The sequence below is a fragment of the Cyprinodon tularosa genome, unplaced genomic scaffold, assembly GCF_016077235.1.
Source record: "Cyprinodon tularosa strain WSP-4 unplaced genomic scaffold, ASM1607723v1 ctg11, whole genome shotgun sequence".
NCBI classification, from domain to species: Eukaryota; Metazoa; Chordata; class Actinopteri; order Cyprinodontiformes; family Cyprinodontidae; genus Cyprinodon; species Cyprinodon tularosa.
The window spans coordinates 477,002-505,000 of record NW_024037893.1 but is presented as its reverse complement, the minus strand read 5'-3'; the positions used below and the strand labels follow the sequence as shown (position 1 = coordinate 505,000).

The following is a 27,999-nucleotide window of genomic DNA, read 5'->3' as shown; positions in this document are numbered from 1 at the left end:
TTGACACCTACATATGAGAAGGTTTCATGAGCTTCATGACCAACATTAAACTGTGATCTAAGGTTCGGTATGACTGACTCTGAAAAAAACTGTGATCCTCCCCATATAAAATCATCAACATGACAAGCAAGGACACCCATAACATTCTTGCCCTCATCAAGCCAGTAGAAAACTGCAGGATCAACCTTAGACACAACACCTCCTGCTTCTAACATGATGCTCTTTACTCTGTTGTACCAATACAATGAAGCATCTGCTAGACCATACACACATTTTCTCAGTTTCCAAAGCACACCTGTGCTATTAGCCTCCGGAGGTGGTTTGATGAAAATGTCTCTGCATAGTTCCATTCCTTGTAGGAAAGCAGATTTAATGTCCATGGAGTGAAGTTTCCATTGTTTCTGACATATCACTGCTACTAGGAGTCTCAGTGACTCTGAGGCACAGGTAGGCGAGTCCTTTTGTAAGTCAGAAACTTGTAGTTCCTCGAATCCCCGTGCAACAAGCCTTGCCTTTGGTACTAATCCATTTTCACTTTCTTTCATAGTGCACACCCAGCGAGTGGAAATGCACTTTTGACCTTTGTCCTCAACTTCTTCAAACACTTGGTTTTGTTTCCAACCTTTTATTTCATCCTCTTTTGCTTCATCCAGTGAAATATCTTTGCTCAGAAAAATATCGTCATGGGTATCCATTTCAGCAACATTAGACCGAACACAAAGGTTTTCCAGTTGTGATAAATCAACTGATTTACTGTTACCAGCCCCCTCTGTAGGCTCAAGTTGTTCCAAGTTAAACCAGTTCTTGTATTTCCCGGTTGCTTTACCAGCTCGTCCCAACACCTTTGCTGTTTGTGATACACCCTCTGCATTAGTGAATGTCACAATCTCACCAGGCTTTACGTTGATGCTGCCAGTCTGTTGTCTTTCTGTTTCCGTGTGCGGTCTTTCCATATCCACAGCGTCTCTGTCCATTTCTGCAGGCTGTCTCTGTGCTTGTATGTCCAAGGTTTTCTTCTGTCTCTTCTTCATTAATGTCCATTGTAGGTTGTCCTTGAATGTTGTCATCACCAGTAATCTGATGTTCTTCATTCTCATGAGTAACCTTCCTCAACCTGAGTCGGTGCACTCTGACACAGGTGCCTCCATGTCTAACAAACACCACTGCACCATCCTGCCCAATAACCACTCCTGGTCCTTTCCATTCAGGGCAGTCCACTCGTTTGTAGAACACTTTGTCTCCAAGTCTATATTGTTCATCTGTGGGTCGCAGCTGTTTCTTTAGGGCTCTGCGTATTCTCTCTGAATACTCTGCTTCTGTAAAAGCTTTTCTTGCAGCATGTAGGGCAGAGATGTGCTTGGCCACCCATTCACTTTTAGTAGTCCCTTCCAGAGCTGGGGCTTTATCTATCAACACTGAAGGTAGGTTGGGATTCTGCCCAAACACAAGTTGATGGGGGCTGTATCCATGGACGCTTTGCATACAGTTCTTTGCCATTAGAGCCCAGTCCATGGCGGTGCTCCAGTCGCACCCAGTACTTGTTTTTACTTTCAATATAATCTCAGTCAGAGTTTGATTGTGGCGTTCCAACAGCCCATTGCTCCAGGGACTGTAAGCAGGTGTTGTCTTGACTTCAATGTTACAGTTCTCAGCCATGTCTCTCACTTCTTCATTATTAAACTCACCACCATTGTCACTGAATAGCTTTTGTGGTGGTCCATGTACACTAATCCAGTCATGAATAAGATGTTTGACGATCTCAGAAGACCTTTTGCTGGTCAAAACACTACCTGCACTGAAACGAGTAAACTGATCAATGATGTGTAAATACCACACTCCAGGCTCAAGCTCATGTAGATCTACAGCTACAGTCTCATTGTATGTCGACGCTAGTGGCAGGCCAACAGCAGGCTTAGGTTTGGTCTTGCAAGATTTCTGACATACTTCACATTGGTTTATGATGTTTTGCAGGAGGCTGTTACAGTCTGTGTCTTTGTTGCCAGAATTGTTTAAAAGCCGTTTCAGCTTTTCAGCAGAAGCATGTCCAAACTGCTTATGAAGTTTCTCCAGAACTTTGGTCTTCTCACTTGGGTTCATTTTATCTGTTATAGCCAGTATTTCTTCCTCCACCAACAATTGATCAGAGTGAGTAGGACTTTTACTTTCTTTATCCACAATGTTCACACAGTAGTGTCCAGAGCTGGTGAAGTCCAATTGCACTGGCTGGTTAAACATCATTGCTCTGTCTCTTTCCATGTCCAGAACAGTTTTTGCTCTCTTTAGTGACGTTTTACTCAAAAGCAGTGGGATGTTGGCCGGAACGACTTCTGTTTCGATGTTACATCGTGTGTTGCCAATCTTGGCTGGTATCTTTATCTTTTTGATGGAGTACACTATTTTTCCATCTCCAAACTTAAATGGCCTGTGGCTTTTCATTTCTGTTTCTCTCATAGTCTTGACCCCTTTTTGCTGCAGTGTAGCTCTGTAGTTATCCAGCCATTCTTTACCACAAACTGTTCTAGTGCAAGCAGTGTCTATTATTGCTGAACCAAAACTTTCTGTCATGAATATTTCAGCATCTGTTGGTGATTCTTTGGTGTACAGAGTAATATTGCATTCTTCCACATCTGTGTTATCTTCAGTGATTTTTATACTTTCTGCTTTATGTGGACAATCTTTGGCCCAGTGATAGGTACTTTGACACACAGCACACTTAGATCGTTTTCCATACCTGTCCAATGGGTTGGTGCCAGGTTGTGGGGACTTTTGCCATGAGTTGGGCCTCCAAGTCCTGCCTTTCTGTCTTTGTTGTTCTGTTGCAAACACTGAATCCTGCTTGATGCTCTCTGCTGTTTCACTTTTTTTCTTATCACCAAATATTCTTTTTAAAGCGGATTTCATTGAAGCAAACGTCACATCTGAGCATGCTGTTAAAGCCAACTGCCTGTCTGTCACATCCAAGCACGAAGTACCCAAAAGCTTAAATGCCAGAACTGCATCGGGTAACTCCATTTTGTATTTTTTCATGCGCGAATAACGCTGTTCAAAGTCAATAATAAAATCCACCATGGATGTGCTTGCGTCTTTTTTGATCCGATCAAACTCTGAGTATGCTTCATATATCATGTCCTTTTCCTCTTTAAGGAACAAATTATCTAATTTATCCAACAACGTGACCATTCCAGTGTCTTTATTTAAATCATCTACCGGAATTTCCATAGCGGTGTCTCGCGCCCTCCCGGATAGCGCCAGAGCAACGGCGAGAGCTTGTTTCTTTTTTTCCAAGTCCGTAACTCTCGTCCACATATTGACTTCATTCTTCCAGCTTTCATAAGACTTTCCTTCTTCAAATGTTGGCGGAACTCTGTAGTTACTAACCATCCTCTGCTACCACTGTTAGCCCAAATATAACTTCACTTCTGGATGAGTTCGGGAGAGCTTTATTTTTCTTTCAACCACCAACATACAGACAACGTCCTAACACCAGAAGAGATAGCATATCCTGCAGAGCCCCCTAGTGGGCTGGCATGATAATTGAACATAAACAAATGACTAACAAGCATCAGAGCTCTAAGTGTTGCCTATGCTGACTGAATTATTCATCAGGAAGATTAAATATATAGTTGAAATAGCCAGGTGCTGAAAGCAAAAGAAAAGGAGCTGGAAAGAAAGTTGTTCAGTGAGAAAGTGATGAGGTAACTGATGAGGAATAGAAGCCAGTTAATCAATCCGCCGAGCTGGAAACAGTCACACACATCCAGATACACACACACAAACAGGCTTTCTGCCCTCTGTGCTTTCCTCCTTAATGTTGCAATCAAAGCCCTCCACAGCAGAACAGAGCTTCTACCACACGTTTTCATCTGGACTTCTCTGTTTTTCTGTCTTTACTTATCTCCACCTCCACACTGTTGCCATCAACACATCCCTGCACAATCACTCCTCTTGCTGCAGCATCTTTGTGTTTTGTTTTGTTTTTTCTTAATCGGGGCTCTTTTCCAACTGTTCAACTGTCATTAGTCCTTTCTCCATCCTACTCTTGCTTTTGATTTAGGTTGTACATGTATATGTACAATACAGCATGTGTAATTTGGGGAAATAATGGTGCCCTTACTTGATTTTCATGTTTATTTACAGCTAATTACTGTCATTTTCAGCTTAAGAGCAAATTATATTAGGGTTAGGATAAATACTAACTAAATATGTAATTTTACAAGGCCTTCTACAATATTCCATGATCCTCAAATGCTTTTAAAATTCCTTCCCTGTAAAAGCATGGGATTTTTCAATTTCAATTCATCAACTTGTTTGTTTACCCAAATAGAAAATAAAAGTGATAGGAAATATCCTCTAGTGTCCCATCTTGGGGTAATTCAGGTGTGTAGACAGCAAAGCAAATTGGCAAATGAAAGCATTAAGGTACACAACAGACTAAAAAAAGCTATGAAAGGCACAGAAGATCAAAAGTTTTGAAATTGGGATTAGAAAATAACACACAGCATGTATTTTCTTTTGCTATCTTTTTACAAGTAATAAATCTGGAAGGTTATTATTATACGTTTGTAGTCAGGATCTGAGTTTTTTTAGCTACTTGTTGCAATTACAGCTGAGTTACCAGCTTTGCACATCTAGAGATAAAAGCTTTTGATCATTATTTTCATGCCAAATAACTAGACTGATTATGGATAATGGAAAACCCCACCCAATTTTGAGTATTTGGTACTCATCATTGGGGTTATCATAAGTGTGGAAATGATGCTAACACACCAATGTGCCACAGAGAGGATTGTAGGTTTAGGGAGATTATCAATTTTAGGTTTTCTCCAAACAAATACCCTGATCCACTAAGATCCCCATAAAGAAATGCTTTTATGCTTGTTTGTGCTAAATGAAAATTGCACGTGCTATTAGCAGGTGTATTATGGGTGATCTAGTAAGATTTTCAACTGATAACAGGTGCAAAATTGACAATTTTGCATTGCTATCACTATAGTTTTGGAGCCTAGAGTGTATTTATTTTTTCCATCTCAAAGGCAACTGCAATTTGCAACAGATGGCCTGTACGATTGCTATGCAGAAAAGATGCAGGAAGAGGTAAAAAGAAAAGGACCTTCTCTGTAAATCTGAAATAAAAAAATAATGATGAGAACGTCATCTATAATATGACTTTAAGGCAACCCCCCCAGCAGAATAGGTTCTGGTATTTGATCATTTTAACTGTCACAACCTGTCAAGATCAAGATGTTTCAATTTCTAAAAGCAGCATTTCTAAGAAACATACATCACATCAGCTTTGCAGAAAACCTGGATGCTAGAAACTGTTTTTCAGTGGATGAGGAATATCTGCAGCTGTTTTGCCAACAGAAATTCCCCAACAAGACAATTCAAGGAGTTCAGAACAACAAAACAGAAGACAAAATATTTTATTCCTAATGCGTTAATTGAGTAAGAGGAAATATAGATAGTTTTTTTAGTTAATTTATTTATTTATTTTTTCATTTTCAAAGAAAAATCTTTTTCAAGCTACCTTTCCACTTAATCTGATGATTGTGAATGAAAGTACACACTGGCAAGTGCAAAGCCATGCAACACGCTCCCCAAATCCGGCAACTTCTAAAATAACTAGACAGCAGAACAGAAGAATTTCTCTGGAAGACGCCACTAACTGGATGATGAAATTGAGTTATCCATTCAGATAGAAGAAAATACAGTGATGCAGAAGGTTTATGCAAAAATAAAACTTCTTAAAATGCAATATATCTCAACTATTTTTAATGTATTGTAGATATTACACGAGACAGACTGCTTCTTGCTTGAAAAACCCTACAAGAGTTTCTACATTTTATATCCCCCCTGGAATCAAAAAAGTGTTCTTTTTTTTATTTAATCTAAATTGAACTAAATTTTCTCTCTTGTCTGCCATTGCACGTAGGTTTCCTTCCTCTTACCACAATGACTGCAGACATTTTTGTGTGCAAATTTGCACCTGACATTCAGATGTTCTAGAAACTGCAAAAATCGTATTGCGATAGGTAAGTGATAATATTTGCTAATCTTTATTGTAATATTTGACACGTTTGGACCATCAGCATTATGGAAGGTGGACCTGCTGTTCTATTGGGGTGCTCAGCACCACCTGGAGATTAACCCTCTAAAGGGGGTGAAAATGATTGTGGACTTCAGGAAAACAACACCCCATATCCACTAGTTCCTGGTAGCCACCTTCTCCAGTTACCTGAGATGGACCTAAAATCTAGTCAGAGCAAGTGGCAAGGTGCTACCATTAAAAAAAATAAATAAATATCAATGCCACACATACAAATCCAAAAAAAAGAAAAAACTGCCAAAGGTCAGTCCTCTTTTTTGCAAAAACGTCACTGACTTTCTTTTTATGACTTTTTTTTCTTTTTATGACATTATTCACACACACACACACATGTAAATACTGTCACTACTACCGGTACTCTTCTTTTAATTTGTCCGTTTTCGTTAAGCATTCTTTCGACAAACTGTGGTTGTTTTTGAATGATTAAAGTCAGTGAGTCATTGCCTTATTTCCCTTTTTCTATTGTTCTCTAATTCTGTTAGTAACCTAATGACTTCTAACAAACCATAGTTACACACAGGTGGACTCCATCAATAAGGTGAACCCACACTGAATTTCATTTAAGGGTAAACATTAATGGGGGATCAAACTTTTATTTGTAATTTTTTTATTTAAAACACAACCCGTGATGCTCTCTTTTTTTCTTATGCTCTTTGAGTTGTTTTGTCACATGATTTTTGTCAAAAATACATTGAAGCTTACAGTATAATCCAAGAAAGCATGCAACAAGCAGGAGGTTTATTCGTTTACATTTAGGTCCAAACTATTTCTCAGTGGCTACTTGATTAAAAGCCTAGTTAAAAAAAAAAAAAAAAAACTGGGTATTTTGAGATATTCACCGCAGGACGATTGATAGATAATGGAATTGTGTTTTAAATGAAACCCTGCGCATCAGGAGCGTCCATCCAAGCGGCTGCGCGCACTGAGCGCAGTGAGATGTTCCAGCGGGCTATAATGACAACTCCCGTAAGAGCGTGGGAGAAACATCACAGCCCGTTTCTGTGTCAACCCCCCCCTGCTCCCAACACACACTCATGTAGCCTTGGGACCCAATAAAACCCAGATTTCTCAGCAAAAATCGAAATTTAAGCGCGCTCTGTGCGGGGCATCAAGCAAGGGGGTTGCGCGGCTGCAGCAGCGAAGTTCCAGTGACCTGGACATGCTGCGCATAAACACCTCGGGATGAATAAAACATAAAATATATCATGGCTGTTGGCACATATTTGAATATGTAAACAGAAAATTCTCGACACACATCTGCTATGTAAAAGTTTCACCAACATAGTTCAGCAGTTGACCACAAATATAATCTCATAAGTACACGGTCATATACGTTTAAGAAAACGGATTACAACTATCAGCATCTTATTTAAACAAAAATCAGAAACATTGGATAATATGTGTAAATAACTACTGACCTGCTGCGTCCGGATGGTGCGCTCAGTGACGCATGTCTTCAACCTGCAGGCTGAGAGAGTTGATTTGAAGCTGCATCCCCCTCAGCCCTGTGGTGTATGGCTCACAGAGGTTTCCCTCTAATATGGACCTCTTCCGGTAGGTTAGTGTCATTGGGATTATGAAAATGTTTTTACCCTGGAGTAACTTTCTAAAGGAGTGGTGAGGACAGTCTGCACTAGATCTCGTCTGGCTGGGACAGTCCGCCAATAATTTCAGCTCCCCCCCCTTTCCACTTATTTAATTTAACCAACAGGATCTGGTTGGTTGCTGCTGTCTGTTCAAAACGTTTTGAGTCAGTCTTTTTTCTCCTTCTCTCTCGCTTCTCCCGAGTCCCGCCTATCATTATAACATCATCTGATCTGTACGGAAGAGGATTAGGGACACTGGAAAAAAAAAAGTTGACTGATTTTTACATATTTCACTTTAATATGCGAAAATCTCAGAATTCCGACTTTAATCTGAATGCTCAGATTGCTGAGATGCTTTTACAGTTTGGTTAAGTTATACTACTAGAAAAGGTGAACTTTCATTGCCTGAAAATAATAAATCTCCCATTATACATATATTTGAACCTTTTGTTTTTAGTCCTTATGCAGAAACTCAAACAGGTTAAATATGAGAGGTCAGAGAAACTGGAGAGCAGCAGTTTAATTCTGATTAGAACATCTGTAGGTCCGGAACACACATGATCTGTGAAAGTAGGTAAGCAAATCTGCTTCACAGATTAAGAGAGCCACTGAACTTAAAAAAATAAAAAAATAAAAATACAAAGCTGGTTAAATGAAAGGCATGCCATCTTTAACGTTTATGAAACACAGGTTATACCATTTATTACAGTTTACATCAATTCACTCAGTTCTCCATCACAATAGAAGAAAAAAAAAGCATTAGTGAAATGAGCCACATTTACACAAATGCTAATTAATCTGACTTGTCTTCTTCAAGACATAGAAACCCAATTTTGTTCAAATCTGTCCTGCTTCTTCTGTTACCTTCCTGCAAAACTAGCACTTCTGCCTCCAGCTGTAACTAGCATCTTTCCATTCAATGGCTTGTAAGCATCCCCCTCGCTCCTGCAGCTGCTGGACCTTCCCAGTATTCCTCAGTCCTCTTCTTCCGATGGCAGCTGACAGGACGGTATAGACTAGACGACAATTAGGGAAGCGTGGGAGAGACAGCTGAACCTGTTGCCAATTACAGTGACTATGATCTGGAACCACATATAAAGCCAGATTAATGGGCTCCCAGAGCACGGCAAAACTCGCTTGAGATTTACTTTGTTCAGAGCTTGACTATCAGGCACAGAGGAATAAAACAAGGTGCTTTTATTTATTAGGTTTCCTTGGGAGCAAGTTACATAGCAGTAAGAAAAAGAGCATTCTTAGAAACGACCCATCAACATTCAAACAGAAACCATAACAGCTAAAAGAAAAGTTTTAAATGTACGACACACTATAGTAGCCGGAAACAAACTGCCTTATGTGTTCAATGTAGGAAATCTACACTGGGAGCTAAATCTAGGAGATAGAATGTTTACTTCCGTCTTCTGAATCAGTAGGAGATCTTCCCCAGCAGCCTGCTCTGGAGCTGCCTGATCCTGCTCTCCTGTGGCAATGCCAATCTCTTCTCAGCCTGCTCCTCTTCCTCCAGCAGCTGCTCGATGTAGCAGGAGGAGCCCAGCAGAATGTGGCCTGTGGCCTGCATGGAGAAGATGGTCCATCGAAGAGCCTCCCTGCAGGCACAAAGCAAAGGCAGAATGAGAAGGAGAGCAGTCAGAAATAGTCATATCCCTTGTGAGGGAGTCAAAAATACACAGTTCTGATGCAACATGACATACACAAGCAGTTTTTTTGTATTTTTTTTGTATTTATTTATTTTATTTTTTTTTTAACATGACTAAATGGATACACGCCTGTTAAGGTGGTTTAAAGTTAAAAAAAAATAATAATTCCATATGAAACTAAACGCAAATCTGATATCTTGCGAATAGGTATTGATTGGGGGTATGCTGGTCTGACCGGGTATGCTCATCTGACAGAACACTGAGTGTATCGCACTTCACAAAAGTTTGACCCTTTGAAAAGCTATTTCCGGCATTTTGATTTGGAATGCTGTTAGAACACTTCTTTTGTCCTGATTATGGGAAGCATGACATTGTAGGTACAATATTATGTTTCATAGGTTAATCGTGGTCCACAGATCCCATGAGGAAATGAAGATGTATGTAAACTAGTTTGACTCTACAGATTCTAAATATAAACAGTCCATTTAGTTTTTCCTCCCAAATCATTAGTATGCACCAAATTATTTTCAACCATGGATTAGAGTCTGCAACCTTTACTATCCAGAGACATTTTTGCATCAGTTCAGCTTAAGATTAACACACCTCATATATGAAGGACCAACTCTGCCATATTTAAAAATACAGAAATAAATAAATGCTCAATAAATGTATAAGCATACAATTAATTGCTAACAAAAAAGTGAGACATAAATGTATATAACTCTTAATTAGCTTCTTTATTTATTTGCCTTTGTAATATTTACCTTATTTATTTTTCTGTCCTTTATAATCTTCAACTTTATTTTTTAATTACTTATATTTTTAAGTATTTATTTATGTGCATGTTATTATATTTTTGTCTGTTTTATTCTTCCTTTGTATTTTTTTACCTTAGTTATTTCTTCGCCGCTGTTTATTTCTCTCTGCCCATTTTACATTTCTCTAGGCATTTCTATGTCATTATGCAAATGAGGAGGGGGTGTGTCCTAGAGAGTCAACTTCTGCTCATTGGTTGGCTTGGCGTTCCATCTTTTTAACTCACAGAGCTCAGAGTACTAAGTTAAATGTTCTCTTTTCTGTTGCTGTTGTTCAATAAAAGTACGTTTTAAGATCATTTGAGGCGAGAACCTTATACTTTTAAGCATCACCATATGGCCCATTCACAGATTTAATGCGTAATTTAAAAGAAAATGTGACGAACTTGAGAGGACCGTGGCAACCAGCGGAGCTCCGAAGCTGACGGCAGCCAGGTCTATAGCCAGGCTATGATGGCGATTTTTTGTTGCATTTGGCAAAGTTTGGCAAAGTCCCTACTCAAGTTCTGACTTCAGACTCGACATCAGACTCTCCTCCTGTAGATTCGACCGATGTAGTAAAATGCTAACCAACACGCTTCACACACGGCTATGCCGAGAGAGGGCCGGTGCAGATGGGCTGTGGTCGGACCTGGCTGCCGTCAGCTTCGGAGCTCCGCTGGTGCCGCGGTCCTCTCAAGTTCGTCACATTTTCTTTTAAATTACGCATTAAATCTGTGAATGGGCCATATGGTGATGCTTAAAAGTATAATATTCTCGCCTCAAATGATCTTAAAACGTACTTTTATTGAACAACAGCAACAGAAAAGAGAACATTTAACTTAGTACTCTGAGCTCTGTGAGTTAAGAAGATGGACCGCCAAGCCAACCAATGAGCAGAAGTTGACTCTCTAGGACACACCCCCTCCTCATTTGCATAATGAGATAGAAATGCATACAGAAATGTAAAAAGGGCAGAGAGAAATGTAAAAAGGGCATAGAGAAATGTAAAAAGGGCAGAGAGAAAAAACAGCGGCGAAGAAATAACTAAGGTAAAAAAATACAATGGAAGAATAAAACAGACAAAAATATAATAACATGCACATAAATACTTAAAAATATAAGTAATTAAAAAATAAAGTTGAAGATTATAAAGGACAGAAAAATAAATAAGGTAAATATTACAAAGGCAAATAAATAAAGAAGCTAATTAAGAGTTATATACATTTATGTCTCACTTTTTTGTTGGCAATTAATTGTATGCTTATACATTTGAGCATTTATTTATTTCTGTATTTATTTTTAAATATGGCAGAGTTGGTCCTTCATACTCATATCCCCACACATATCAAGTACTACAATTACATGGCCCCTTTTTTAAATAAATATTTTATTCATATTTTTAGGTTTTAAAATATGTAAATATAAATTCAAAAGAGGAAAAAAACATTTTTTTTCAGGATTTGGATAATGGGACCTCAAAAGTATGTAAACCTAATGTCAAAAAATACAAAACAAAAAAATATTACCGCTTTTAATTGCATTGTGCTCTGCATAGGCAATGTATTTCTAACATTCATTGAGGGAAAAACAAAAATCTTACAATTTAGAACTATTTACTCTTAGTCAAACTGATTAAATAACCATCTTGAAATATTCAAAGAACAACTGGTATCAGTTGCTATCACAACCGTCATCACTGGTGGTAGACCCTTTATATACTGTACAACCAAGCTCCATGTAATATACATTAAATGCTTGTTCTAAGGTCAAAAAAAAAAAAAAATTTTTAAAGTGGTGTGAATTCTTGAAAAAAAATATTAAAGCCATTTTAAGTCTCCACAATTCTAAGAAACTATTTTCCAAAGTCTCACATCTTTTCAACAGCAGTATCTGTATCATATTTGATAAGTCTGCAAACCATAATCCTCTTTGGCTGAGGCTCCGTATCAAAGCTGAAAACCAGCCGATCTCAGCAAAGATGACATAACGCCCCAAATTTAATTTCACTAAAATCTGACCAGGTTGCCACAAACAGAAAACAGGATAATAAAGTCCTGTTTCCATGTCAGGTGCATCTAACAATCCTGGACATTTGTACTTTGGAGAAATAAAATATGGGGAAAGGGGAGAAATTATAAAGCACAAAAACCAACAAGCTGGTTTACAATTGATAGATTAGATGAGTCCATATTGTCAGAGTTCAATAATAGGTCAGGAGTCCTTTTCAATGTTAAACTAGAAAAAGCTGTTTCGGAGAAACATCAAAGTGGGAATGCTTTTGCTGAATGAAAAAAGCTGAAATTACCTGAAGAACATATGAAAATGTGATAGGAAGTCATCAGAAACTTCAAACTGCAGAAAACAATTGAATCATCTGAAGATTTTTCATTTGGCAGTAAAATGGCAGAAACAAACTCATCTTAAAAGCTGCACAGCCAAACCATACATGATATCAAAAAATGTCTTGAATGTGGGCACTAGAAGGGTCTTAATATAATGTCTCCCAAGTTTCTAGAAAAATGTATAAAGAAATTTTGAAGGGGGGTTTACCTACTTTCCAGAAACATGTCAGGCGTGTTATGAATTAGCAGCAAAAAGAAAAGCTTAATTCCTGTCCAGAAACAGAGCAGAATGAAGCCAAAGTTCACAACATAGGCTGAAAAGTATGAAATTAGCTGAAGTAGAAAAGAAATTACAAAGAAAAACTTTAATCTTATCTGGTTGAAGAAAAAATTAGTAGCTTAAGGATGGGAAGTAAAATGTTGAGGACGATGGTATTGAATAAGTCTTAACATTTTGAAATCATATGTGGAAATGTCAAGACTTGGCAAAACAATTGGAAAATTATTTAAAATGTGTCGGTTCATCAGCATAAAGAAAACAGTGTCATCCTTAGAGGATTGAAAATCTACAAACCTATGTGCAAGACTGACCATGAGAAGCAGAGGAAGGACAGAGAGAGAAACTTATAGAAAGAGAGCTAATACCACTTAAGGAGCTGAATTTATAAAAAAATTGAACCTGCATGTTACGAGCCGCTGTGGTAATGAAAGCACCGTTGGCAGGCTTAGGCTGCATGTTACAAGGTTAGCAGATGCTTTATTACAGTATAAATCTCAGAACCTGATTAAGAAATATGCACTGAGGTGTGTGGTCCACAGGCCTTGGTAGTGTAATTTGAAGAAATTGGTTGACTTTGGGTCATAGCTACAAGCCATACGGCACAATGAATGAGTGTGCGTAAGGAAGAGGCTTTTATTTTGTAGGTTCCCTTTAGTCTTATTTTGAAAGTCTATCATGGATGTGTGTCAAGGGAAGGGTCATGCCCAGCAGTCATATAGAATCCATTTCCAAATATGAAATCACTGGTTTTCCATGTTATTGGGTGAATAGATGCTGTATTAGAGCGTAAATGGGAGACTTTTATTGTGAAATTTGCTCCTGGGTATGTTTTGAAAAGGCTTCTAGAGTCTAATAGTAACAAGCTGGTGGAGTTTGGGTCATAATGCGGAGCCATTTGCATCAATTAATACACGAGTATAATATAGAGGCTTTTATTTTGTAGGGTAACTGAAGTCTTATTTTGAAAGTCTAGCAGGGTTGTGTGTTGAGAAAAGGGTCAGACCCAGCAGTGATACTTGATGACTTTCCAATCGTTAAATTACTCTTTTCCCTTGTTATTAGGGCAGTAGATAAAGTGGCAATGGGAGGCTTTTATTTTGAAATTTTCCATGGGGTGTGTTTTGAAAACCCCCTAGAGTCTCATTTTTTAAAAAGTGGTTGAGTTTGGGTCATAATGTTGAGCCATATGCTGGGAAAAAAATATGAGTTTAATTTAGGGGCTTTTATTTTGAAGGGTCCCCGGAGTCTTATTTTGAAAGTCTATCAGGGTTGCGTGTGAAGGGAAGGGTCATGGCCAGTAGTCATATTGTATCCACTTCCTAATGTTAAATCAGTGTTGTCTCCCTGCATTAGATTAAAATGTGCTGTTTAAAGTGGTGGAGGTAAAATCTCTTTGAAGCACGGTTACCTTGACGACGTTAACGAGCCTGTCAGTGACAGAGACATGCGCATCACTTTCGTTCCTTTCCTCTCAGGCTTTTTTGAATGGGAATAGCAGCTCCGAACAAACGAGTGATGAAGACAAACCGTAAATCGTATCCAAAAAATTCTGTCTAAGCGACAGCTATCCTTTGTCTCCAATTGGGGTAACTTTCATGGATGTAGCTCATTCACAGCCTTAATGGGAAGGAGAAATATACAGGTGCTGGTCATAAAATTAGAATATCATGAAAAAGTAGATTGATTTCAGTAATTCCATTTAAAAAGTGAAACTTGTATATTATATTCATACATTACATACAAACTCATATATTTCAGATGTTTATTTTGTTTAATTTTGATGATTACAAATGACAACAAATGAAAATCTCAAATTCATCATATCAGAAAATTAGAATATTGTGAAAAGGTTCAAAATCGATGGCCCCTGGTGCCACACTCTAATCAGCTAATTAACTCAAACCACCTGCAAAAGCCTTTAAATGGTCTTTCAGTCTAGTTCTATAGGCTACACAATCATGGGGAAGACTGCTGACTTGACAGTTGTCCAAAAGACGACCATCGACACCTTGCACAAGGAGGGCAAGACACAAAAGGTCATCGCTAAAGAGGCTGGCTGTTCACAGAGCTCAGTGTCCAAGCACATTAATAGAGAGGCGAAGGGAAGGAAAAGATGTGGTCGAAAAAAGTGTACAAGCAAGAGAGATAACCGCACCCTGGAGAGGATTGTGAAACAAAACCCATTCAAAAATGTGGGGGAGATTCACAAAGAGTGGACTGCAGCTGGAGTGAGTGCTTCAAGAACCACCACACACAGACGTATGAAAGACATGGGTTTCTGCTGTCGCATTCCTTGTGTCAAGCCACTCTTGAACCACAGACAGCGTCAGAAGCGTCTTGCCTGGGCTAAAGAGAAACAGGACTGGACTGCTGGTGAGTGGTCCAAAGTCATGTTCTCTGATGAAAGTAAATTTTGCATTTCCTTTGGAAATCAAGGTCCCAGAGTCTGGAGGAAAAGAAGAGAGGCACTTCATCCACGTTGCTTGAAGTCCAGTGTAAAGTTTCCACAGTCAGTGATGGTTTGGGGTGCCATGTCATCTGCTGGTGTTGGTCCATTGTGTTTTCTGAGGTCCAGGGTCAACGCAGCCACATACCAGGAAGTTTTAGAGCACTTCATGCTTCCTGCAGCTGACCAACTTTTTGGAGATGCAGATTTCATTTTCCAACAGGACTTGGCACCTGCACACAGTGCCAAAGCTACCAGTACCTGGTTGAAGGACCATGGTATCCCTGTTCTTAATTGGCCAGCAAACTCTCCTGACCTTAACCCCATAGAAAATCTATGGGGTATTGTGAAGAAGAAGATGCAATACACCAGACCCAACAATTCAGAAGAGCTAAAAGCCACTATTAGAGCAACCTGGGCTATCATAACACCTGAGCAGTGCCACAGACTGATCGACTCCATGCCACGCCGCATTGCTGCAGTAATACAGGCCAAAGGAGGCCCAACTAAATACTGAGTGCTGTACATGCTCATACTTTTCATGTTCATACTTTTCAGTTGGCCAACATTTCTATAAATCCTTTGTTTTTATTGGTCTTCAGTAATATTCTAATTTTCTGATATGATGAATTTGAGATTTTCATTTGTTGTCATTTGTAATCATCAAAATTAAACAAAATAAACATCTGAAATATATGAGTTTGTATGTAATGTATGAATATAATATACAAGTTTCACTTTTTAAATGGAATTACTGAAATCAATCTACTTTTTCATGATATTCTAATTTTATGACCAGCACCTGTAAAGGTTTATAAATCCTGCTGGTCTCATTAAATAACATGCAGCACAATGGTAAGGCAGAACTCTCAAAAGCAAAACTTTCCCTCCGAACAAACGAGCGGTGAGCCAAAACCGTATTAGGTATTCAAAAAATTCTTTCACCGTGAGCGTCAGCCATCTTTGGACTACAACTGGTGTAACTTTCATATTTCTACAATATTTCGTCTAGGCGTGGTGACGATGTAAAAAAGTGTATAATTGTCAAAATCTTGATTTTGGGGTTCGGACAGATTTGTTACCCCCGAACAAACCTTTTTCCTAGCTTAACGATAAAAGATATCCACACACTTCCTTCAATGTGAGTGCTAGGAAGGTCTGAGGAACAACTTCCACAAGGCTCGTGTTGCTACGTCAAACGGTTCCCGAATGGGAGCGATACGAAAAAATCTGTTTTTTTTTATTTTCAGTTCGGATTTTCAGAGAGCTCTCATTGGATTTCTATTGGAGAAGTGTGGACTTCTTCGTGGTCTGGGCCAAACTGTCGGAAAACCGTAAATGCCACACAGATGAGGGTTACATTTCCTGAATCCTGACAAAAATCCCTACGTTTTGATGTAAAATTTATCTAGATAGGGTAAAAAATGAGCGAGTGAGTTGAAGCTGTTCGGCATGAGTGAAATGTTTGAAAACGCTAGAGTGGCACACTCTAGCAGCTGAACATTCCGTCCATAGACTTCCATTATAAATTTGAAAATTTGTAAAAATTGTTTAAAAGTTTGAAGCTTCACTGAAGCAAAACTGTAAAAGTTAGCTGAAAGCCGAGTTAAACAGTAATAGCAGAAAGATACGGAAACATTTTAAAAGTTGAATGGTGTTTCTAGCTGAAAGTATGCTGAAGTAGTTAAAGGGCAAAGTAGCTGAAGATTTAGTGGAATTTTTGAAGTTTTACATGTATTTCAATGGGGCCAAAAATCGCAGAAAAAGCTGAATATCGCGAAAACTACGAACAATATCTTTACCAAAAGATATAGCAGAATTCTCCTGAACAAGCTGAACGTTTTGATACCAAATTTGTTTAAATCAGCTGAAAACTGTTGAACTAGTTAAACGAAGAAAAACCTACGGAATAATAATAATAACTAGAAAAAGCTGTTTCGGAGAAACATCAAAGTGGGAATGCTTTTGCTGAATGAAAAAAGCTGAAATTACCTGAAGAACATATGAAAATGTGACAGGAAGTCATCAGAAACTTCAAACTGCAGAAAACAATTGAATCATCTGAAGATTTTGTAAGGTAGAATCATTTGGCAGTAAAATGGCAAAAACAAACTCATCTTAAAAGCTGCACAGCCAAACCATACATGATATCAAAAAATGTCTTGAATGTGGGCACTAGAAGGGTCTTAATATAATGTCTCCCAAGTTTCTAGAAAAATGTATAAAGAAATTTTGAAGGGGGGTTTACCTACTTTCCAGAAACATGTCAGGCGTGTTATGAATTAGCAGCAAACAGAAAAGCTTAATTCCTGTCCAGAAACAGAGCAGAATGAAGCCAAAGTTCACAACATAGGCTGAAAAGTATGAAATTAGCTGAAGTAGAAAAGAAATTACAAAGAAAAACTTTAATCTTATCTGGTTGAAGAAAAAATTAGTAGCTTAAGGATGGGAAGTAAAATGTTGAGGACGATGGTATTGAATAAGTATTAACATTTTAAAATCATATGTGGAAATGTCAAGACTTGGCAAAACAATTGGAAAATTATTTAAAATGTGTCGGTTGATCAGCATAAAGAAAACAGTGTCATCCTTAGAGGATTGAAAATCTACAAACCTATGTGCAAGACTGACCATGAGAAGCAGAGGAAGGACAGAGAGAGAAGCTTATAGAAAGAGAGCTAATACCACTTAAGGAGCTGAATTTATCAAAAAATTGAACCTGCATATTACGAGCCGCTGTGGTGATGAAAGCACCGTTGGCAGGCTTAGGCTGCAAGTTACAAGGTTAGCAGATGCTTTATTACAGTGTAAATCTTAGAACCTGATTAAGAAATATGCACTGAGGTGTGTGGTCAACAGGCCTTGGTAGTGTAATTTGAAGAAATTGGTTGACTTTGGGTCATAGCTACAAGCCATACGGCACAATGAATGAGTGTGCGTAAGGAAGAGGCTTTTATTTTGTAGGTTCCCTTTAGTCTTATTTTGAAAGTCTATCATGGATGTGTGTCAAGGGAAGGGTCATGCCCAGCAGTGATATAGAATCCATTTCCAAATATGAAATCACTGGTTTTCCATGTTATTGGGTGAATAGATGCTGTATTAGAGTGTAAATGGGAGACTTTTATTGTGAAATTTGCTCTGGGGTATGTTTTGAAAAGGTCCCTAGAGTCTAATAGAAACAAGCTGGTAGAGTTTGGGTCATAATGCTGAGCCATTTGCATCAATTAATAGGCGAGTATAATATAGAGGCTTTTATTGTGTAGGGTCACTGGAGTCTTATTTTGAAAGTCTAGCAGAGTTGTGTGTTGAGAAAAGGGTCAGACCAAGCAGTGATACTTGATGACTTTCCAATCGTTAAATCACTCTTTTCCCTTGTTATTAGGGCAGTAGATAAAGTGGCAATGGGAGGCTTTTATTTTGAAATTTTCCATGGGGTGTGTTTTGAAAACCCCCTGGAGTCTCATTTTTAAAAAAGTGGTTGAGTTTGGGTCATAATGTTTAGCCATATGCTGGGAAAAAAATATGAGTTTAATTTAGGGGCTTTTATTTTGAAGGGTCCCCGGAGTCTTATTTTGAAAGTCTATCAGGGTTGCGTGTGAAGGGAAGGGTCATGGCCAGTAGTCATATTGTATCCATTTCCAAATGTTAAATCAGTGTTGTCTCCCTCCATTAGATTAAAATGTGCTGTTTAAAGTGGCAGAGGTAAAATCTCTTTGAAGCACGGTTACCTTGACAACGCTTAACGAGCCTGTCAGTGAGAGAGAGAAACGCGCTTCACTTTCGTTCCTTTCCTCTCAGGCTTTTTTGAATGGGAATATCAGCTCCGAACAAAAGACTGCTGAAGACAAACCGTAAATGGTATCTAAAAAATTCTTTCAGTCTAAGCGACAGCTATCCTTTGTCTCCAATTGGGGTAACTTTCATGGCTGTAGCTCATTCTCAGCCTTAATGGGAAGGAGAAATATAAAGGTTTATAAATCCTGCTGGTCTCATTAAATAACATGCAGCAACATGGTAGAGCAGAACGCTCAAAAGCAAAACTTTCCCTGCGAACAAACGAGTGGTGAGCTAAAACCGTAAAAGGTAGTCAAAAAATTCTTTCACCGTTGGCGTCAGCCATCCTTCGGCTTCGACTGTGCCAACTTTCATGTTTCTACTAAAAACTATTTGGCCACGGTGACGATGTAAAAATGTGCATTTTCTGAGTTTGAGGATTTTTCTCAGAATCAGCGTTTTCCTATGCCCGAACAAGTCAGCTAAAAAGCTAAACCATAAATGATATTGAAGAAATTCCTTCAATGTGAGTGCTAGAAGGTTCTGAAGATGTTGTATACCAAGTTTCATGTTAGTACATCAAATAGTTAATAAATGGGAGCGATACGAAAATATGTATCGTTTTGGATTTTGTCTGTGATTTTTGGAAAATCTCTCATTGGATTTCTATTGGGGAAGTGTGGACTTCTTCATGGTCTGGGCCAAACTGTCGGAAAACCGTAAATGCCACACAAATGAGGGTTATATTTCCTGAATCCTGACAAAAATCCCTACGTTTTGATGTATAATTTATTTCAATTGAGTTAAAAATGAGGGACTGAGAAGAATTTGTTCGGAAAAACCAGAACAGCTCAAAAGCTAGAGCACGCACTCTAGCAGTTGAAGAATTCCGTCCATAGACTTCCATTATAAATCTGAAAATCTTAAAAATTTCTTTTAAAGTTTGAAGCTTCACTGAAGCAAAACTGTAAAAGTTAGCAGAAAGCCGAGTTAAACAGTAATAGCAGAAAGATACGGAAACATTTTAAAAGTTGAATGGTGTTTCTAGCTGAAAGTATGCTGAAGTAGTTAAAGGTCAAAGATGATGAAGGTTTAGCTGAATTTTGCTGAAATCTAAGAATTCTACATGCATTTCAATGGGACAAAAAAAACGCAGAAAAAGCTGAATAACGCGAAAACTACCAAAAATATCTTTACCAAAAGACATAGCAGAATTCTCCTGAACGAGCTGAACGTTTTGATACCAAAATTGTTGAAATCGGTTGAAAACTGCGGGACTAGTTAGAGTCAGAAAAATTTTAAGTGAACAACAATAAGTGGGAATGCATAAGCATTCCCACTTGACTAGAAAAAGCTGTTTCGGAGAAACAGCAAGTGGGAATGCTTTTGCTGAATGAATAAAGCTGAAATTAACTGCAGAACATATGAAAATGTGATAGGAAGTCATCAGAAACTTCAAACTGCAGAAAACAATTGAATCATCTGAAGATTTTTGTAGGGTAGAATTATTTGGCACTAAAATGGCAGAAAGAAACTCATCTTAAAAGCTGCACAGCCAAACCATACATAATATCAAAAATGTCATTAATATGTGCACTAGAAGGGTCTTAATATAATGTCTATCAAGTTTCTAGAAAAATTTCTAAAGAAATTTTGAAGTGGGGCCACCTACTGCCCAGAAACATGTCAGGCATGTTATGAATTAGCAGCAAACAGAAAAGCTTAATTCCTGTCCAGAAAAAGAGCAAAATTAAGCCAAGGTTCACAGCATAGGCTGAACAATATAAAATTAGCTGAATCAGAAAAGAAATTACAAAGAAAAAATTGAATCTTATCTGGTTGAAGAAAATATGAGTAGCTCAAGGATGGGAAGTAAAATGTTGAGGAAGATGGTATTGAATAAGTATCAAAATTTTGAAATTGTGGAAATGTCAAGACTTGGCACAACAATTTGAAATGATTTAAAATGTGTTGGTTGATCAGCATAAAGAAAACAGTGTCATCCTTAGAGGATTGAAAATATACAAACCTATGTGCAAGACTGACCATGAGAAGCAGAGGAAGGACAGAGAGAGAAGCTTATAGAAAGAGAGTTAATACCACTTAAGGAGCTGAATTTATAAAAAAAAAAACTAACCTGCATGTTACGAGCCGCTGCAGTGATGAAAGCACCGTTGGCAGGCTTAGGCTGCATGTTATGAGGTTAGCAGATGCTGTATCTCAGTGTAAATCTTAGAACCTGGTTAAGAATAGCTACAAGCCACACGGCACAATGAATGAGTGTGTGTAAGGAAGAGGCTTTTATTTTGTAGAGTCCCTTTAGTCTTATTTTGAAAGTCTATCATGGATGTGTGTCAAGGGAAGGGTCATGCCCAGCAGTTATATAGAATCCATTTCTAAATATGAAATCACTGGTTTTCCATGTCATTGGGTGAATAGATGCTGTATTAGAGCGTAAATGGGAGACTTTTATTGTGAACTTCACTCCGGGGTATGTTTTGAAAAGGTCCCTAGAGTCTAATAGAAACAAACTGGTAGAGTTTGGGTCATAATGCTGATCCATTTGCATCAATTAATACGCGTGTATAATATAGAGGCTTTTATTTTGTAGGGTCACTGGAGTCTTATTTTGAAAGTCTAGCAGTAGTGTGTTGAGAAAAGGGTCAGACCCAGCAGTGATACTTGATGACTTTCCAATCATTAAATCATTCTTTCCCCTGTTATTAGGGCAGTAGATGAAGTGGCAATGGGAGGCTTTTATTTTGAAATTTGCTGTGGGGTGTGTTTTGAAAAACCCCTAGAGTCTCATTTTTAAAAAAAGTGGTTGAGTTTGGGTCATAATGTTGAGCCATATGCTGGGAAAAAAAATATGAGTTTAATGTAGGGGCTTTTATTTTGAAGGGTCCCCGGAGTCTTATTTTGAAAGTCTATCAGGGTTGCGTGTGAAGGGAAGGGTCATGGCCAGTAGTCATATTGTATCCACTTCCTAATGTTAAATCAGTGTTGTCTCCCTCCATTAGATTAAAATGTGCTGTTTAAAGTGGTGGAGGTAAAATCTCTTTGAAGCACGGTTACCTTGACGACGTTAACGAGCCTGTCAGTGACAGAGAGACATGCGCATCACTTTCGTTCCTTAGTTCTCAGGCTTTTTTGAATGGGATTATCAGCTCCGAACAAACGAGTGCTGAAGACAAACCGTAAATGGTATCTAAAAAATTCTTTCAGTCTAAGCGACAGCTATCCTTTGTCTCCAATTGGGGTAACTTTCATAGATGTAGCTAGATGTAGATGTAGCTTCCCGAATGGGAGCGATACGAAAAAGTCTGTTTTTTTGAATTTTCATTTCGGATTTTCAGAGATCTCTCATTGGATTTCTATTGGGGAAGTGTGGACTTCTTCGTGGTCTGGGTTAAACTGTCGGAAAACCGTAAATGCCACACAGATGAGGGTTACATTTCCTGAATCCTGACAAAAATCCCTACGTTTTGATGTAAAATTTATCTAGATAGGGTAAAAAATGAGCGAGTGAGTTGAAGCTGTTCGGCATGAGTGAAATGTTTGAAAACGCTAGAGTGGCACACTAGCAGCTGAACATTCCGTCCATAGACTTCCATTATAAATTTGAAAATCTGTAAAAAAATTTTAAAAGTTTGAAGCTTCACTGAAGCAAAACTGTAAAAGTTAGCTGAAAGCCGAGTTAAACAGTAATAGCAGAAAGATACGGAAACATTTTAAAAGTTGAATAGTGTTTCTAGCTGAAAGTATGCTGAAGTAGTTAAAGGGCAAAGTAGCTGAAGATTTAGTGGAATTTTTGAAGTTTTACATGTATTTCAATGGGACAAAAAAAGTCTTAAAAAGCTAAATATTTAAAAAAGTATAATAGCTGAAGTTACCAAAAGATACAGCAGGATGGACCAGAAGAAGCTGAACGTTTTGATACCAAATTTGTTGAAATCGGATGAAGTATGGAGAACGAGTTAGAGACGGAAAAACGTACGGAAAGTATAATAATAATAATAATAATAATAAAGAGAAACAGAAAAACAATAAGTGGGAATGCATAAGCATTCCCACTTGACTAGCCTCCAGGCTCACTTATGAGGATTTTAAACAGACTGCTTCTCCGTCAAGTAGAAGTCTTGGAAACCTTTCATATCTGCACCCATTGCAAAGACAACAGTCAGCCGTTACTCACTTGAGCATCTTTTTGGCTGCATAGCATCGCAGGTCATAGGATACAGTGTAAGCACCATACAGTGTTGCCTTCACATTCAGGCAGCCTATGAAATCTTTAGGATTGTTTTTGTAGAGGTCAAAGGTCAGCTTTGCCACATCAGTGCGGTGATGCTGTTGGCGCTCAATGGACCTGAGCCTGGAGGGGCTGTTCTGCAAGGGGAAAGGAGAGGAAACGCAAAAGTAATAATCTGATGAAACACAGTTCATCTACACAGAGGTCAAAGGTGGATGACTAGTGGGAGGTTACCACAGTAAATATTTATAAAGAGGAAGTTCTTAAACGTACATCACTTTGAGCGGATGTTTGCTGGATTACATAATATTCTAATCTTTGACTGACATAAAACCATTTGCCCTTAATTCAGGTTTTGAATTATTGAGGAAGTAACAAATGTTTTATTTAGTCTAAAAAAGGTAAAATGCCAACTCTTTTTAAGCATTTCCATTGAACCAGTGTGAAGCTAAATTAGAAAATTTTCTGCTCAAATCAAGACAGCATGTGTTAAGGCGCTGGATAAACTGCTGAATGCTGCCATCTAGTGGCCATGCAGTGAACTAGAGCCTTACAGGATGTAGAGCCCACTTCTGTCCCTTTTCCAGGACCATCAGAACTGTGTTTTCTGCCAGTGTTTGGAAGAACTCCTCAGTTTCTACACCGGTGCCATCCTCATCCAGAACCAACGCGCTGATACACTGTACACTGAAAGAGTCACTGACCTGGTGCAAGCAAAGGAGAAACACACATTTAGTAGATACAAGAAATACAAGAGGATTTGAGACCACCCAAAATTAAACAGTTACAGTAATAGAGATAACATATGCTTCATGTGACATGCACTTCCAGATGGTCTATCAGTAGCATGAGGGGAAGAGCACCATTGATCACCTTGCAAAGCCATTATTTGTTAAAACTACCAACCTCTGGTTCCATTTATAAAAATTGAATGTGACAGACCGACAAAAAATAAATGATGCATAGCTGTAAAGTTGGAAAGGAGATGCCCAGACCTTTGAGTTTAGTGCTCCAATACCTCAAAATAAAAAGCAGCGTATCCAACTTCCTTCTTTAACCGACTTTGTAAACTGTATACCCGTTTCATTTGATTGCAGTTAAGGAGGAAAAAAGTAATAAATATAAAATCAAACATGCACAACCATTTATTAAAGGCTTTAGAGATTTATTACTGAACAAATATGAAATCCAAGGAAATCGGGAGATAAATTAAATAGAAAGGTCAAGGTTTGGTTAAAATAGCAAAAACAAAGACATCTAAGATATATTTTTCAACCAATCACCATAGAGAAAAAATAAATAAATAAAAAAGTCTGGTACAACTGCAAAACTACAAAGATACAGACATCCACCTAAACTGAGGCAATGAGACCTTTAACCAGAAGAAACATAGGACCGTAGGGGACTGTTGAGAAGCAACAGGTATCAATGGTCAGGGAAGGACATAGGGGGATTTGAAATAAGTCATGAAATTTACAAAATTTTAATTTGCAGATTTAAAAAAAAAAATAAAAAAATGAATTAGGGCAGATTTTATCCACGGGTTCTTAAAAAAAAAAAAAAAAAAAAAAAGAGCTAAACAAGAAAATCAAAATGCCGATGCCCGCAACATTCAGGAAGTTAGGTTATAATTGCGATATTTCATTGTTTGCGGAGAGTCAGGCGAAGAAGGCAGTCTTCGGTGAATTTATTTGACAGAGTTAGCTTTTGGGACGTGGATACGGCAAACGATAGTCTAATCAGGGCTTACAGACGCAGAAAATGATGACAGACATTGAGGTTCATCACACTGCTAAACAGAATCATCACTGGAGACCGTGTGGCTCACTAGGGAAGCTAGTATTTTTATCAAGGTCTTGAAATTTCATGATTACAGAGGCTGACTGTAAGATGACGCGGTCTGCTAATGTGCTCTTTTTATCTGAGAATTGAGCCAGAACTGAACCGCGCTGAGTCCTACTGATGAACTAGTACCAGTTAAACGTGGTTCGGCACGTGTCTGGCACAGTCTAGTTCAATGTTGCGTGCCATTTACACACAACAGTTATTATGGTTACTGGATGGGTCAGATCGATCTCGACACGGTTTCAGAAGGGTAGAGTAAATATGGCTGTTAACTATTACTTCCAATTCAAATGAAATCTATTGACATTTGCAGTCATAATTTGTATAATCTTTTACAGACTCAAAGCAGCACCAGGTCATCATTGCTACATTTTAATCCTTGGTAAACAGCAATCAGCTCGTAGGCCTATTTAGCTTGTCTGTCTTCTCACCTTATTCATCAGGTCCAGCAGAGCATCTGCCATTATCCCCTTCTTCAAACTGCGGTCTGCATTGGTTACCCTGAAGGGCTTTGGTCGAGTATTTCGGCCAGAGAGAAGATGGGAGGTAACAGAGGCGCTGGCTGAGACACTCGATGTCACAACCCTAAAGAAACAGAAATGAACATACGGAACAGAAATGGCTTAAGGGAAAACCTACTGAAGGATAATGGAGCACAGCTCTTACTTTGACAGGGAGGATGGAGTCAGAAGGCTTAGAGACTTCATGGCATAATCCATGCGAGAGGATTCAGTCCTGCAATTAAAGGCAGAGGTTTGTTCACAGCTATTCTTTCAATGAAAGCTGACATCTCTCTAAAACTAAATGGCTACACCTTAAACTGATAACTCAATATTTTAACTAAATCCTAGCAAAATAAGTTGCAGTGTTTCAGACTTTGAGATCCAGTTCATAAAGATTTAATTTCATAAGCTTAGATATCTCTGTGTCCTGATTGGAAGTACTTCCTAAAATATGTACTTTTCTGTTGGTTTTACAGTGTTTAATAAACATTGTCTCAAATGTAAAGCAAATACCTTTTGATGAGTAAAAACATCTTTTAAACCATGAAAAACAAAAAAAAGGGAAATGAAAAAGTCTTACATTTAGAAAGAAATAGAACCAGTAACCAGCAGCTGTGTTCAGATTCCTCTTTTAGTATTCCTAACGGAGGCTGCTTTCTTCCTCCAGTGCGTATCCAAGTTAAGTTCGACCCATAAACCACAGCATTAATACAGACAGAGGTGGTCAAATGTGCCTGTTTCTTGCAACACTTTGTCAGTGAACTTTGTGCTGATGACTGTTGAGCTGGTGGTGGGTCGATGTTGAGAAATTCTCCACAGACACTCCCACTGATGTATGATCACATTTTGACCCAGCAACACACAGTGAGGATCCCATAGATTTTAGCTTCCCAAATGGCAAAATACACATTTGAATTAAAAAAAAAACCTTTGAAAACTTCTTTTTTTCATTAGGTAATTATTTTATTGTAATGCCACATTTGACAATAAAAGTTACCAAGGAAAGTTTTGATGCAATGCTTAGGTTAGAATAGGCCTTCATCCAGAGGCGTAGCCGGAAAATCTTTATAAGGGTGGCCAGGCAATAACCAGTGACCACTGAGTGGTGGCCGAAAATTAATAGGCACCAGAACCTGAGGGTCAATCTACACTGTTCCAACAGGAAAATTGATGAGCAAAACATCCATATTTTCTAAATAAAGACACTATACTTTCCTACAGCCTTGATTTCCTATAGCCAAATAGATGCATACATTTAAATATCCATGCTTTCTACAGAAAAGTTAAAGTGGATAAAAAGTGAAATCATAGATAAATAACTACTTTAATAACTTAATCAATTTATGTAGATATTAGTACTTGTAAATATCAATTTCATGCAGAATGATTGTTGATAAAAGTAGGCAAGTAATGACGATGGGAAAGATGTTCGCCCAAAACTCAAACCTGAAAGAATTTTATCCACTATAACCTTTTATCTAGAAAGCACGGATGTTTGAATATATTTGGCTATTTGTCAGCAAAGGCTGTAGTAAAGTATAGTTTGTCTTTATTTAGAAAATATGGATGTTTTGCTCATTAATTTTCCTGTTGGAACAGTGTAGATTGACCGGGAGGTTTTGATGCCCATGCCCATCAACTTTTGTTCCCCCCCTCAGTGGTCATTAGTTATTGCCTGGCCACCTTTATAAAGATTTTCTGGCTACGCCTCTGACTATGAGTAATATAGACGTCAGTGCTGCATCAGGAATTAGATAAGGTGAGTTCAGAACACTGCAGCGATTATCATGGCGGAGAAGGTAGACATATGACCCATCGATACGTAAAACAAAACAAAACAAAAAAAAGGGGGGGGGGGGGCGTATAAACAAGGAGAGATATTGAAACATTGGTTACAATTAAAGACGAACTTAATCCGGTGGAAGAAGTTGATAAAGCATGAAATGGATTTAAACGCAAGAAAATGCACGACAGAAATATTCAGATAACGTTTAAACTTACTTTAGGACTTGCTGCTCAGGTGAAGAAGCTCCCAAATGCGCCGACTCCTGGGTTTGCCCCATTTACACAGCGGCCCAAGCTTGTGACTCTTCAAGTGGGCGGAGTTTACTGCGCCATATGAACCGGCGCAGCAGCCGGCGCACAGCTCGACCACCAGCAGATTATTGATATTTATTGGATTTATTTTTTCTTTGTGTTACATCTTGTTTTTGTTTACAACTGATGACACATTATCACCTATTTGCTTCGAGAGCCCGCGTATTTTTAAACGCAACAGTCTCCCTGTGGGGCCGCCCTCATCGCTTCAAGCTAGTTTCTACACCGGCTAGTAGATGAGAAGCAGCTCCGTCGCTGATAATTATCAACACCTGAGTTAATTAACTAAAGGATGTTACCAGCCTGTCTTTTCTTGATT

General features: G+C 38.3%; 2 protein-coding genes across 3 annotated transcripts in view; both read right to left on the bottom strand.

The window, feature by feature from the left end:
- The window catches only part of LOC119789691 (G-protein coupled receptor 22-like), a 36,874-nt gene extending 29,100 nt beyond the window's left edge, over window positions 1–7,774 (bottom strand). The window contains exon 1 of the mRNA XM_038294730.1: window positions 7,525–7,774. The gene's annotated coding sequence lies outside the window, so the exon portion shown is untranslated. The remainder of the gene's footprint in view (window positions 1–7,524) is intronic.
- Window positions 7,775–8,366: 592 nt separating this feature from the next.
- Window positions 8,367–27,680, bottom strand: cidec (cell death inducing DFFA like effector c). Of its 2 annotated transcripts, none has more exons than XM_038294744.1 (6): window positions 27,585–27,680; window positions 25,747–25,815; window positions 25,512–25,665; window positions 23,790–23,939; window positions 23,182–23,372; window positions 8,367–9,296 (listed from the first exon to the last, which is right to left on the bottom strand). In XM_038294744.1, the coding sequence occupies exons 1-6, from the start codon at window positions 27,644–27,646 to the stop codon at window positions 9,116–9,118; spliced, it is 807 nt and encodes a 268-aa protein (XP_038150672.1). In that variant the 5' UTR covers window positions 27,647–27,680; the 3' UTR covers window positions 8,367–9,115. The 2 variants fall into 2 exon arrangements, with proteins under 2 accessions (XP_038150672.1, XP_038150682.1); XM_038294754.1 differs by lacking the exon at window positions 27,585–27,680 and adding an exon at window positions 26,164–26,426.
- Window positions 27,681–27,999: the final 319 nt, after the last annotated feature.